General features: G+C 34.8%; 1 protein-coding gene across 4 annotated transcripts in view; it reads right to left on the bottom strand.

Annotated features, from left to right (window-relative positions):
- The window catches only part of LOC127947485 (cytosolic carboxypeptidase 4), a 150,842-nt gene that overhangs the window by 12,359 nt on the left and 122,587 nt on the right, over window positions 1-15,896 (bottom strand). For all 4 annotated transcript variants that reach the window (XM_052544644.1, XM_052544643.1, XM_052544646.1 and 1 more), the window contains exon 23: window positions 9,997-10,160. In XM_052544644.1, the coding sequence (XP_052400604.1) occupies window positions 9,997-10,160 (164 nt within the window). The remainder of the gene's footprint in view (window positions 1-9,996; window positions 10,161-15,896) is intronic.

Below are 15,896 nucleotides of genomic sequence, written 5' to 3'. Positions count from 1 at the left end.
ATCACACATCTCGAAAGATCATAAGATGAAACAGAATGTGAGATACATATAGGAGAGACTGGGGCTAGTTGTCACACTCAATGTTTATTAGGGAAGGTGCATTCAATTTCTGTAGGAAGACATCAACTTCCATAGTATTATTTTTTTTTTTTACCATGCTATGGAATGTAATGGCTACCGTCAACTGATTGACAACTTGAGGTTGAGTAAATGGTCACAATTTTAATTTCAGGGTAAACTATCCCTTTAAATGTCCATTAGAAATGGACCAGTGTCCACTGGTGTTATTTTAGAATGATGTATATTTTATTAGTATTTATCATTATTTTGTATTAGTTTTTATTTATTTATTATTATTATTTTTTTTTTTGAATTTCAATATGTGACAACTATCCCGCTCTCCAAGAACAAAACAGAAAGAAAGAATGAAATCTATAATTCAGTTCCCTAAATTCAGTGGTGTCTCAGGAGAAGCTGAGTGCGGCTAATTTGCTGCAGGTTTCCAGAACACAGTCACCTGCCATTTCAATTACGCCAAGATCACTTGTAATTCAGTGTATGGATGGAAGACAATCGATGACTATCAGGAGGATTATGTTGCTGTGGCTGGAGACTGAACACAGGCACTCTGGGGGATATATAAACAGACAGTCGCAGGGTTTGCGGTTGACCACTCCACATAGTCGTGAAAGGGAATCTTATTAGCTATAGCACTTGCTCCTATAAAAGCTTCCGGTGTCTACCAGCAGGGGCTAACTAGAGCATGCTAAACAGCCAGACATGTGTTGATTTCACTATCGCCAGAAGCAGAAAAGGAGAACAAACAAGGGTTTCTTTTCTTGTATACCAACATATTTGATATACTGCAATCATAATTAACAAACATTACAAAGCTCCAAAAAAGACACCCACACCAATTATGAAAACAAAGCTGAAATAAAAAATTAAATTCAGAAATCACAATTGTTATGATCCCCAAAATATTGATTCTTACCGTATGTCCCCCATATTTATATATCAAAACTTATTCAATAGTCAGCATCATTCTGATGCATCAGAACTTATTTCATACACAAAGAGAATAGCCTTAAATATAAATATATAAATACATATTACAAATATTATATATATATGTGTGTGTGTGTGTGAGTGTAAAAGTCTTAAACACAATTAATATAATATAATATAATATAATATAATATAATATAATATAATATAATATAATATAATATAATATAATATAATATAATATAATATAATATAATATGTTAAGTAAAAAAAATGTTGAATGCACTATAAGTTGCTTTGGATAAAAGTGTCTGCTAAATTAACCGATTAATTTAATTTAATTTAATTTAAAATGTAAAATTCTTAATTTCACAACTAGTAGATTAAAATGGAAATTAAAGTAAAAATTTAAAGTAGCAAGATACTTTAACATTATAAATGAAGGGGGGAGGGGGGTTCACAAAATGTTGTATGATATATGGTGATCATTACGGTGTGAAGCTCTTTAACTGCTATTTTGAACCATTTAGGGTGTGATGTCAAACCCACTATTTTCTTCATGACTGTCCCTTTATATATAATTATATTTTATATACAGTATATCACGCCATAAATTCAACATGACTGACAGTAATGTTGATGAGCCAAATATGTCTGCATCAGTTTAATCTTCTATTGCAAAATACAGATCTGTAAGTCTCTTAAAATACAACATTATCAAAAACAAGAATTTTTATAATTCTTTTCTTGGGTAATAAAAAAGCTTACAATATATAGAACCTTTCCACTGTTTGACTTGTCAAGCATTTGTTTGATGTAAGATATATAATAACAAAAAGTTCTGCCCTAATTTACTTCCCTCCTCCAGTGTGTGTTTACCCAGCAGAAATGACACCCGTCTTCTGTTTTGCTGTAGTTTTGATGGTTCAGAGACTTAAATATCTGAATTGTGCTATTATCAACTCCAAATGCTGGGAGTAGTTTCTTAGATCCGGGAAGCAGCTCGACAAATCCACTATTTTGGTTTAATGATCTACAGAAATCTCTGTGGGCTCTGCTAAATTGGTACACGTGCTTATGAAACACTAGCACATTCTCCATTTGTCATCTCGCCAGAGCCAGCAGAAAGAGTTTGAATTCCACTTTGGGTAGCTGCTAATAAATATATCATTCATTCAAGTATTATGCAAATATTTACAAGGCCTGTGCCACATCTCGATGAATATAAGAACAGAAATGAGGCAAAGACTTTTTTTTTTTTTCCTGTGGAACACAAAACAAACCGACCCTGCAATCTACATACACACTGTAAATGCAGACAATTGATTGCATTATTATTCCGACAGGCGGTATATGGCTGCTGAGAGGATGATTTCAAAACAAGCATTTTATTTTTTTGGGGGGGTGCAAAAAGCAGCACAATGCTTATTATCATTAACTTGTCTAGATTCACTGGGTTATACATATTCCTTAGCATTTATGCTGTTTTCAGCAGGTTTTGCAGTAACAATTCAAAGCCAATGGCAGATCTTGTCAAGAATGATCAACAGACAAACTGTGACTTAGATATCATTAGGAAAGCATATTTTGGTTTCCACCTACGAAAACTCAACGGATATAAAAAAATTAAATACACAGAAGAAAAAATATGGACAAATATTTTTAAAGCTGGTATAATGTACATATTATTTACATTATTAATTTACATAAACATAAGTTTCTTATGTTCACCAAGGCTGTATTTCTTTGGAAATATGTACAGTAAAAATAGTAAAATTATGAAATATGATTACAGGTTGAAATAGCCATTTTGTATTTTAACATATTTTAAACTGTAATTTATTCTTGTGATAGCAATGCTAATTTACAAAAGCTATTAATTCTGCAGTGTCAAACGATCCTTCAGAAATCATTATAATATTCTGATTAGTAGTAGTAGTAGTAGTAGTAGTATTAATGTTGAAAACAGCACTGCATAATATGTTTGTGGAAACCATGAAATACATGTTTTTCCCAGGATTTATTGATGTACAAAATTCTAAAGAACATTGTCAATCCTAATTTTTTTTTTGGTTTTGTAATTCAACCACCAAATATTTTATTTACACAAGTTATTTGCTCATATAGTCTCCCATGGTTTGTCTATTGTGTTTGTACAAGAGCAGTAAAACCTTGTCAGTTTTGTAATTGTATGCAGTCTCAATCGAATTATCTTTGTCATCCAATCGACAGATTCCAGTGCAATTAGAATCAACAATCAAAACACAATGGAAATGTGAGAGACGAGGGCCACTCCTCCCTTCATTACTTCCTGACCAAAACCAATCCACGGGTCACTAGAATTCTCCCCTCGCGGCTTTGATAAAGTGTCTTAGCAGCTTGAATTTTAAGAGCCTAATTTATCAGTGAGGGAAAGAGACAAAAAAAAAAAGAAATTCATTTGCAACTGGAAAATATATTTTTCACATTTCTGCCGTATTCAAATCAAAAAGCATAAGCAATGAAACAACCAGCCAGCTCATTCAAACATGAAGCTGCTTTTCTGACACAAGCCGAAGATGCATTCAAATCACTATTTTCATGCATGTCGCTTTGTGCCATAAAGCTGATTTGACCAATTTCGGTTTCAGTAAGTACAGATCCAGACACCAGATCCAATAGAGCAGCTTTGGGATGCGGTGGAACAGGACATTCGCATCATGGATGTGCAGCTGGCAAATCTGCAGCAACTGCGTGATGCGATCATGTCAATATTTGATACTTGCTGAACTTTATCATAATAATGATGTGCATTATTATGCGCATTATGTGCAAGTTTGTCTTGTCATTGTGACAAAAATAGACACCCCTGTCAGTCACTAAATTAAACTAATCTCATCTATTATAATGCAGTTTAGAAAGAGTATGAAGAGGCAGTAAGATGATTCATGTTGATGACATCGCTGCTATTTTTTTTACTAATAAATAACGTATTTATTAAACTTTTTTTTAATTTACTAATAAATAACATATTTCGATAAATTTGCTACAATATACACACATACAAAGTTTAAATAAATACATTATTTTAATATTTAATCATTTAATGTTTAAAATATAATATTTGAAAGGTAATATTATTGTTATTATTATTATTATTATTATTATTATTATAAATATTATTATTATATAATTTTTTTTTGCCATTTGCAAACAACAGGTTTTGGCATGCATTCATTTAAAGAAAATGCACCATGAACCTTTTACCCTTAACAAAATGTCTAGCTCCTCAAAAAAATTCTAGTCCAAAGTTCCAGAAATAATTTAATTTGCAGATTAGAAGGGCAAGCTGCATGCCGCATGTTGGCCGAGGGAGTGTGCATGTCTGCGTGACAGCAGGGGACAGCGATTCAATCAGCTCTCTCCTGGGAGACGTCCATCGCTGCACAAGGATACACAGCTCTTGTTTACAGAGTGTGCTCTCACAAACTATTACAGACACCTCATAAGTGATCTGCCAGCAAATATCTCCTAGAAGGCATTAAAATCAACGCCACTCAAAAGCTGTTTGCAGCCCACTTTTCAAGCTCTTATCTTCCTCACTTTCCTCTGCCTCTGTATCTGAATGCATGCTAGTAAAAGATGTGTAGAGGTAGTTTCATTTTATAGCACAACCTTCTATCAACCCTGTTCATGTCGGGAAAGTTACACAGGGAACAGCAGCTCTGAATTTTAGGTATGCTTATAATGATTCTTTAGGAGAGTCTGTCCAATTGTGCATTAATAATTAAACGTGCAACTGAACAACTGAACAATATGAATTTCTGGAAAACCTTCAGAGGTACAGAACAATTAGTGCAGCTTCCCTATGGTCGATCGTTAAGTGATTTTGGTGGAATATTTAGAAATTAATTCTGATGATGCCAGATTTATCACATAAATGTAGAATTAGATTAAATTAAGTAAGAAATGTTGCTGCCTTTAGAGCTATAAGAACCACTTTCATGTTTTTGAATAAAGAGTTATCACAGATTACAAGTACCACAAGGCTCAGTACTAGGACCATTGCTTTTCACGCTTTACATGCTACCCTTGGGAGATTCTATGAGGAAACATGGTGTTAGCTTTCAGTGTTATGCTGGTGAGACTCAGCTCTATAATTCTTTGTGGCCATACGAAACATACCAATTCCCAAAACTAACAGAATTAATGTAGAAAATTGGATGATTAGTAATTTCCTACTTCTAAATTCAAAATAAGGTGTTAATTATTTAATAAACAAACTCCAGCTGGTTCAAAATGCTGCAGCTAAAGTTCTTACCAGAACTAGGAACCGTGATCATATTATCCCGGTTGTGTGCCGGCTCCCTTTTGAACATCATATACATTTTAAAATCTTGCTAATTACTGAAGCCCTGAATGGTTTAGCTCCCAAGTACTTGAACGAGTTCTTATCACATTATAGTCCTCAAAACTCTGGCCATTATACCTAGAATATCAAAATCAACTGCGGGTGCCAGATCCTTTTCTTATTTAGCTCCCAAACTCTGGAACAATATACCTATTTGTTCAGGAGGCAGACAGAATTCGTCAGTTTAAATCTAGATTAAAGACCCATCTCTTTGACCTGGCATACACAACACACTATCACATTTCTATAATTCAGATCTTTCAAAGGATTGTTAGGCTGCATTGATTAGGTCAACCAGAACTAGACCAGATGGTCACCCAGATCCAGTCCATATCCAGCCCAGATGGTGGACCTCTATAGTCCTTAATGTCAGTGGAGATCATGTCAACTATATGAGACCTTGTCAACTAGACAGTCGTCAGCACAAGACCACGAGGAGGCTATAGAAGAACAGGCCCCCCTACTGAGCCTGGTTTCTCCCAAGGCTTTTACAGATGGAGCTTTGATTCCTTGCCACTGTTGCCTTTGGCTTAGTTGAGGGCATTTAATTTTTGGCAATATTGTCAGCTTGATTAAACAGAGACTATAATAGAGAACTGAACTGAGCTAGATGATGGCATCACTAAATCAACAATGATTTGACATTATCGACACAATTTCCCATTTAACCCTGTAAAACTGCTTTGACACAGTCCGTATTGTATAAAGCACTATATAAATAAAGTGACTTGACTTTTGTGAGTCTGCAGTCACAAATAGATGAAGGCTTTGCTTTCTTGATAAATAAAATGACAAAAAGTGTAGTACAATAAATTTAACATTAATCTAGCATGTATATAATAAATTATTATATAACGAAAAGTACGCAGTTAACAAACTCTTACTAAACTATATGTAAAAAAAAAATTATAACATTGGTCTCTGGAATAATGTAATGCATATTTATGTGTGTGTGTGTGTCTGTTATACAAATTGATCATCAATATAATTGCACATATTAACTATATAGAACAAGAATTATCATTGACCAAATAATTACTTCATAGGAATTATACTTGACCAAACAATTATTAAAAGTTGTAAGAATTATTATTGAGAATTAATGAATGAATGAATGTAGAAATGAATGAATGAATAACGGTGATGATTCTAAATTTCTAAGGTCCTTGTTTACAAAGATTTTGGGCAGTTTAACAACAACAACAACAACAACAACAACAAATATTTTCCTGAACATACTGTAGGCTATTATCAACAAACAGCTCAATGACACTGCTTAGACTCATTGAAAATTTGAGAGTACAAGGAGCAATCTGCACACAATAAATGTTAAAACTGGTTGTAATAAGTTAATAATATCTAATATATAAATTAAAAAAAACATGCTCTCCCTCAGACAAATAAAAGGATGAAGACTGCCTTGGAAACCAGTGTAATGAATGCAAGAGTCTTTTCTCTCTAAAGACTTCTTAAATGGTCTAAATAAATTGAAATGAAGCAATCTGGCAGGTTCAACCTTCCTCAGTTTCCTGAAGGGCGACCGTCATTTCAGAGTGGATTAACAAGTTAATGTAGTTTGTGGTAACTTTTGATGGAATAAGTTTCACAAGTCGGCTCAATTCTCTTTGTTGGAATAGCTGGAGGTGCTGGATGAATCTGAGAACAATTGCAAACGGATGAAACGGACCAACTGGCATGTAAATTTGGTTGGAATTGTTGAGGAAATTTTTAGAATTATAATAATCAACTGCAGTTCTTCTTATTTAGCATTATGTGTTGACGCTCTTGCCAGTTTGTATGTTTGTTTACACTTCTAAAGATCTCCTTTGTGTCTCACAATCCAATATGTTCCTTGGTTTACTAAGCTTTCAGCTTCAAGACTTTGGCGAACCGTTCTGATGTGAGGGATGAAAAGAAATCGAGCTCCGGAGGAATTATAGAATTACCGCAGGGACTCATTTCCAAACTGCGTAATGAAAGAATCCAACAAATGTGTCAAACCGTAATGTAAGATGTCATGAAAGGTGTGGAGTTTTAAGAGAGCTTGTTATCTTCTGAAGGGTCCAGCATCTAAAGCTGCATTTGGCCGTCCTTAGTTTCAATAGATAAGAAAACACTTGCTGTTAAGTGACGTCACTAGAAAGCGTTTCTAAAGAGACTAAAATTGGGGTCAGATGATTTTTTTTTTTACCTTTTCATTCCGACGCATGGCGTTTGAGAGAAGCCCATCATGGAAACTATTGAAAAAAGTCATGCTTTATTATAACAAAATCAATTCTGTGGTCTTTTAGGGCAAAAAAGATGAACTTTTGACACAAAAGATGGGACAGACCTCAATATGAAGCAAGCCGGAGTTTTCCTGTGAGCCGTTGGGCTTTATTTGACATCTAGCTGGTATTGAGCATTCTGTCGGCTACTTTTCATTCGGAAAGTGCATAACCAAAAGTGTCGGGCAGGAAAATAGCATCCATATGAATGTGAATTTGCTTCCCTCACAAAGAAGCCACAAACAAAAAAGGGCTTCCTGTCAGCTCCTGAAGTGCTCGCTTCTCTTTTGTGTCTGGGGGTTGAGGTGAATTAACCGTCCGCATGACTTGAGATGATTTTGGATGCGTGGCGTCAGTACAGCCGGCTGTCCTGGACTGACTCACATAAAGCACAATGAAAGCAGCATGGAGAATAGAGCAGAGGAGAGTGAGGCGGTGCATAATACGCCGCTGGACACTTATTTTGAGTGGAAAGTGATATCCATCTGTTGACATCTGCTGTGTTGGCTGTCAAAAGAAACTTATCAAATCGCTACAGATCTTAAAGCAGAAAAGACGTCTTTAATAGAGACACTTTCTCTCTCTCCTTCACACACATACACTTACAAATGGATTTCCCATTGACATTTATATATCTATAGTATCTACTAAAAAACAAAAACAAACAGCAATATCGTATAGATAAATCATGGAACCCAAATTTGACACGATTCGTCAAATGTTGAAGTTATTTCAATTCAAATATGTTGTTCTTGGTTCGTCTTAAATGTTTATTACTCAATGAAAGTCTACATTCTACATAAATCAGACAAGGCTCGTAAACAGCATTCTGCAGTTGCGCATAATTCAGTTACGCAATACTCTCGGGTAGGGCCAGTCAAGTTTACCGTTTTCTCCTCAGTGATATAAAGAAGAAGGGGTAACAATAGAAACGTTGTGAAATCCTGGAGAAGAGAGAGGGGTGGGATAATCTCCTCAGAACACTGAGCGCTCTGTGTGGACAAGATGTAACAATTCAAAACGCACACAAAGGGGATTTAATTGAACTTCGCAGAAATCAATAGCTCAGCTTTGGTCCATTTCATTCCATGACAGAGATCAAGACTCTAAGTGAATTTTAACTTGAGGATGCTTGGGAATGGAGAAAAGGGAGGGGGAGAGAAAGAGTGTGTGTGGAGAAGAAAGGAGTTGGAGAGACGAAAGGAAAACAGAGAAAGTGGCAGTGCTCCCAGGAAACCCCTTTAGTGGTAAATTGAAAACTTGAAAGGCAGCTGATGCACTCTGAATGAATCTCTGTCCACGTCCCTCAGCTCCAGATCATATTTAAAAAGCCAAAGTAAAATGGCTGCCTCCCTTGGCTACAGAAACTCTGCAATATGCGACATCTGCATTAACGTCTAATGTGCCGTTTTATTTACCCAAAACCAAATCATCAAATTTGTATTAACATTTACTCTCCTGAAGTCGCTAACCTAGTACATCTTCCTACAAATTTCTGCAATTAATTCAGCTCCAGACAACCTCATTTAGTCCATCTACAGCCTTGCATTTAGGTATTTTTAGTTTTTACAAACTTTTAATAATCTTAAACTCTTTAGTCTCCCATTGATTTACACTGACGCTCTACTGACATTCATTTAAAAGTAGACATTGTTAAAAAATTATACAATAATAAAAATAAAAAGCAACTTAGTCAACATAAAATGTCAAAAAAAAAAAAAAAAATCTAAACAATGACATACTGTATACAGTAAAAGCAATATATAAAATAACTGTGCCATTGAGATGAACGGCAATACTAAAGCATTGCTTCCTCCAGTTATTGTAGACCTTCATAGGTTTTTATCGAAAATCTGGCTCTAATAATTATAGAAAGTGAACCATAATAGCACAACCTCCATCAACTTTCCAAATGATAATTTCAACAAAACCTTGCTATTCCTTTGCTGCTGTGGGCTTATTATTTCAGGAAATGTACATCTAGCTTTTATTTTCATTCTGCTCCACTGAAGCAGAAACGTTATCATAATATAGTTACAGACAATTATAGTTATCAAATATAAATCCCACAAGGCCAGCTGAATGTGCACATTATAGTAAAAAGTGTATGGTTTTTTAATGTTTTACTTAATAAAAAGGAGCAGAAAAATGATTCAAATATCCTTTGTTTTTAAAATTTTCACTATCTGAAGCAAACACAGTATAGAGGAGCAATGTTTTAAAGTATTGCCTTTAAACCTTTGATTTAAACTATATATATAGTGGTCTCTTTTGATGAGTTTTGAAGTCCTAGATGTGTCTGTGGTCAAAAAACATTAATTTAAAACTCACTTATTGGATTTGTGGTTGAGTAGCCTGTCGTCCACGTCTAACAGGGCATATGTGTGGTGAATCAGATGGCTGTTATAATGGATGGTATTACTCCTGAGGGTGAGAAGACTCTGGCTGAACTTCATTCCCATCTCCTCCAGCTCCCGCGTCCCTGTCTGTAACCCCTGCGAGGTGAAGACATTCGAGATTGACAGTTGAAATTTGGAATTGACAGACTGACTGATTGGGGCTGTCAAACTACATTTACAGACTTGTCTCTTAATTCTGGAGATGTTTTGTGAACACTTGTACAAGAAAATATATGAATGAAACTGAATTAAATCACAAAACGTCAGTAAACTACAAGTCAAGCTAATCATTAGACAATAAGTTTGATTCAAAACAAACAAATGAAAAAAAAAAGAATAATGCAATTAATAGATAATAAATAAAAGCAAAAAAAATAGCAAGCAAAAAACAAGGCAAAAACAAACACAAAAAAAATAAAATAAAATAAATATAGCAAACAAAAGACACGACAAACAAAAAATGAAAACAAAACTCAGGACAAAAATAAAAACAAAAACACACAAAAAACAAAAATGAAATAAAAAGCTAACAAAAACACAAGCCCAAAATAAAAACAGAAATTTTGCAGCCTGTCGTAGCAGTTTTAAAATTTGATAAAAGCAGCATTGAGTTAGGTCCCAAAATGAATCCACTTTGACACCACAATGTTATTGCACACTTCATGCTGTGCACAGACTCTCCTCTCATATAATGCATTGTTCTGGAAACAACGATTAAATGGAAATCCAGACACTAATATTTTCTGCCCCTAGTAAACAAACACAGCGCAGGTATTGAAACGTTCACGCTTTTCTAGGCACACAAAACCCTGCAATAACCCAAAGTCCTGACCCAGTGGTTCAATGAGCTGTGGAATACTGCAGGTTAACAAAATCAATAAATCAACAGTGTCTCCATGTTTCTTCAGTGCTCCACTCACCAGTGAAACCAAAACAAAAAGCTTGTGGATCATTATCCTCCTCATCCACGGCAGTATTCTTGTTTCCATCAAATTCATGTTTCAATCAAAAAAAAACAAAGCATCCATATGCATTTATTGTATACAATAAATGTCTGGAAATAAAGGACATTTCATAAAATATAACAAGTGTCCATGGCTTTTACACGGCATGATTTCGTTTTCAGTGAGTAGTGGACATTCAATATTTTTTGGGGAAGTTGACACAGCCTACTGTACTCCATCTAAAACTAGTTTAATCTATACTTTATCATTTATTATAATTATTATGCATGCAGCTTTCATGGTTTCCAAACATTTTGGAGAATTCCATGATATTTCCATTACACTTTCCATTCACTCATAATAACTATTTTAATTAAAAGTTATTTATAAATAGATTTATAGCAATACTTTATGGTCCAAATGTCTCCAACAAGTCATAATTGTAAAATCTAGTAAATAAAAAGCATCTGTAGGTTCCCAGCTAACACTTTCATGAATTTTCAAGGCCTAGACCATTTTTAAAATTACTTTCCTTGATGTGTGTTAATTAAAAGATACATAAACAATTCGCTGAAATGTAACATGTAAATGAAATGTAAAATGATTGGGAAGATTTTTGGTAAAAAAAAAAAAAAAAGCTAAACTTCAGTAGGACCATATGATTTCAGAATGCTTAAAAAAAAGTAAATAAAATAAGAAGTCATAAGACTCAGTAAAACAAACTAATAATGACAAAAATATTAATAAAAATTGTAAAATAAATAAATAAACAAATAAACACACCTTGGTGCCACTGAAACAAATATATACTGTACATATATACACACACACACACACACATATATATATATATATATATATATATATATATATATATATATATATATATATATATATATATATATATATATATATATAGGATATATAATTAAAATATATGTACACACACATACTGTACACACAGACATGCATCAGTGAATATATGCATCAGAGCAGTCAGTCATAAAATGAACAGTCTAACAAAATGAAAATGGTTGTAATTACAAGCTGTTCCTTACATATCATATCGATTCTCACCCAAATAAAGTCTTTAACCTTGCCTGTTTCAACGATCATTTTACTGTCAGATCACGCCTTTCAGAACAACATACTGATTGCAGATTATTTCACCAAGAAGCAGCTGCACCTGCTCGCTCGAGCATGTTATTAGCGTGTGAATGCTGCACGCTTCTCCTGAGAACATGCTGCGGCGAATTCCCAGGAGCCCTTCATACACTGCAACCTCAGCCTGGTGAAACTGAGCCCTGTCTCACTGCAACACAATCTCCATTAGAGACAATTCATTAAGAGCAACCATGGCTCGCAGGGTCATGTAGAAATCAAGTGAGATAAAGGTGTCATAACTTCCCTTATTTAGTCTGCATCTTCCACCCTGAGTAATGCCGACATCCCTTCTCTCTCTCTCTCTCTCTCTCTCTCTTCCCCCATGTACCAGCCTTGACGCTGTAGATAAGTGAGTCTTGGTTGTGAACTCAGCAGGCCAGATGAGTCAGAAGGGAGTTGGCGTCAGCACTAATAACTTCCGAATCTCGCCACACTCTGGGGAAGCGGCCAAATTAATGGGAAGCTGTGTAAGTTAGAGAATGATGGCCGAGCAACACCTACCCGTACCTGACATTTCTGTGATCGAGAGACACAAAAGCATACACATGTTCATACTGCAGACTCAAACTCACTCTGTCAAGACGGCCGCAAACATCGCAGCATTGCTGTAACCTGTCAACGAAACACTAAGGTGCCAAAAGGGAGGGAGAACTGCTCAGTACAAGTTCTGAATTAATTACCATAAAATTGAGTAAAAAAAAAACCACTTTTATTTTCAGACTGTTTCAGGTTTTAGTATTAACTTTTCAGACTGTTTCAGGTTTTTAAAGGGGAGGTATAATGCTATTTCATGTATTCTGACTTTTTTACACTTATTTAAAAAAAAAATCGAAGTTTCAAAAAACGAGCGAGCACTCCCATCAACATGCTTCATTTGGGTTGCTTAAGTCGTCGACAGAACTGCACAGGACTGGCTGGAGAAGGATTTGTCATTTTGTTTTTAGACCACAAAGTCAAAAATGCCCCCAAAGAAGTGTGTTTTTGATTGTGATTGAAAGATAACCTTGTTCAGCTTTTAAAAAACAAACCGCTTTAAGGGAACAGTTTGTCTCTCAGTGGGCAGTAAGTGTGTTTGATTGTTTTTGGCAATTAGGTGAAAAATGTTTTATAAATAAATTAAATCAAATCTAATTCAGTAAAGTTTTTGTTCCCGTTTTATTTAAATAGATTTCACAGCATGCAGACAATTACTATGCAAAAGCTTTGCATGCTTTTGAGTTTTTAGCTCCGCCCACGACACGCCTCCAGGAGCTCGACAGTGTTACGCTGTGTCTCTTTTATAAATCAGAAAAAATTCAAGACTCTACAGAGATATGAATAATGCAATACTATTACTCAAGTTTACCATGAGCTTGGAAGAAACTCCCTTTAAGGATTGTGTGTCAAATATTATATATAATATTTTGCAAATATTTGCAGTTTTGCAAATAATCTATATTTATTTATTTTGATAACAATTTGAATTACACTTGTTACTGCCACATATGAAAATGTATGTTTAATGTGAAGTGTTCAATTCATAGTTGGCCAAGCATTCCTGTCTGAGGTTGTGTCCTTGCATATATATATATAATTTTTTTTTTTCATCAGACCCAATTAACTTGTTGATCACATAAAGTAATCAAGTAAGTTTTCAAGCAGTTAACAAGAATGTGAAGCACTGATATAACTGCTGGGGCACTAAAGCACAACAAATGAAACAAAAATATGACTAACATAACAGATGACTCCCTAACACAGACAAATACACACAGTTTGCATGCTCCAGTGTGCAAATTAACCAATCTAAATCACTGTGATCCTATATTCTATTTCTGTGTGACAGGGAGAGGGAAAAAATAAAAAGAGCCACTCACTCACTTATGCAGCAAAGCGTTTCGGTCGGCGGGGGCAAATTTCTTGTTTATTGGAGTGACAGTTTTTCCCTTTGATAAGGCCAGAGTTGAGGAGAGCCAAGCGGGCAGCAGGAAGACTGCCAAAACCGCACACAGGCATAGCAGCTATCATGCCCTTTCAGAGGGCCCAAGCCATTAGAGAGGTAAATTACCCCTCCTGATAGCTCTTATTAACTCTAAGCTAATCTCAGTGGCATACGGCTTGATCACCATGGCTCTGTGCCACTGAATAGACTGGTATCAATCACAGAAAATGGCCATATGGCAGCACATTATTATTATTATTATTATTTTCTATTTTATTATTGTTACTATTATTACTGCAGCATTATTGTTGTATGGATGAAGGCATGGGATGTGAAAAAAATTCTATATATAATTTTTATGGACTCACACCATGGACAATAACTATAATGACAACTTTATTAAGCGAGCACATTAACGCACAATAATTTTCTGTTTAGAGTGTGTGCTGCTGTTATGTTGGCTGTCACTTTAAACGTGCAAGCTCTTTCAAGTCTCCTCTGATTGGCTGTCAATGTTTGTATCATTCATCAGCTGGAAAACAGCAACAGTATTTTTTTCTCTGTGTCATTGTTGTTATTGCTACTATATGGTGAGGAAGGCCATATTTCATAGAATTAGAATGATTATAAAACATAGTTATGTTGTGAATGAGCTTTAGGCCTACAATAATAGTTTATATTTTGAATGGTCGAGTCAGATTTGGTGGGAAATATCAGGTTTACAACATTCATACTTGACAGTTTACATCATCCATAAGTATAGAAAAGAAGATCCAGCTATTATGGTGGCGGATATGCTAATATTTTGATCAGATTAAATATTTTTCACATAGCCTAAATGGAGATCACAGGCAACCTTAAACCTCAACTCCATAAAAAACGTTTTTCTTTAACCACAGATGGTGACAGAAAAGCTGAAGCACTGTTGTGCAAATAGCTTTACTCTTAAAAATAAAGTTTTTAAAACAGGGTTTTCACAGTGAATGCCATAGAGTAACCATCTTTATTTTGCCAAATAAGCTTTTAATAAACATTAACCCTGTTTTTCTTTGTATGAAGAATATTTTAAAGTGGCCCTATAATGTTGCCTTTCATGCAGTGTCTCATATACAAACAAATCAATTGAGAAACACTGGAAAAAGAAGTGATCTCAAAGGCATATTGTGAGAAAACTAAAGAGTTTTTTGACCTTGCATGCATGTAAACCTATTGTAGGAGGCTCCCAACACAATATTAGGAACCTTAAAACTGACACAATAGGGTTTAAACGGTTGTAACTTGTTATTGAGGTGCATTATAGGATCGAATGAATGCACTCAAAAAGAGAACTCAACACCCACAATGGTTTTCAGAAACCACTACAAATCGCTGTCCATTCAAGAAGCACACTATATAAGGCCATTGGAGGTGATTTTGACCCTGACAGAATAAGAAAAAGTGGATCAGAACACATGGGTCTTGAAGTAAAAAATATGTCAAAAAAAAAAAAAAAATCTCAGACTCATTCGACAAATATACATTCTGACTAAAATAGACAATGTAAAATAGACGGATTTGTGTTTTGAACAAATTCATTTAGAGGGATTTCGAAGTTTAGCATGCTAACAGCATAGTACAGCTACTTGTCAAAAGTAGCAACCAATAGCAACCGCAATCCAAAAGTTCATCTTTTAAACATCTAGACAAACTCTAAATGACTAGTTGTTCATCCTGGCCCATTCCTATTCTACCTTTTGTGAATTTCTATTATCCATTTTTGCACGCTCCTCTGTGTGATTTTGTACATTTCAATGATTTTTTACA

Source organism: Carassius gibelio, chromosome A25 (genome assembly GCF_023724105.1).
Source record: "Carassius gibelio isolate Cgi1373 ecotype wild population from Czech Republic chromosome A25, carGib1.2-hapl.c, whole genome shotgun sequence".
In the NCBI taxonomy this organism is placed as follows: Eukaryota; Metazoa; Chordata; class Actinopteri; order Cypriniformes; family Cyprinidae; genus Carassius; species Carassius gibelio.
This window is presented reverse-complemented; position numbering and strand designations above follow the sequence as displayed.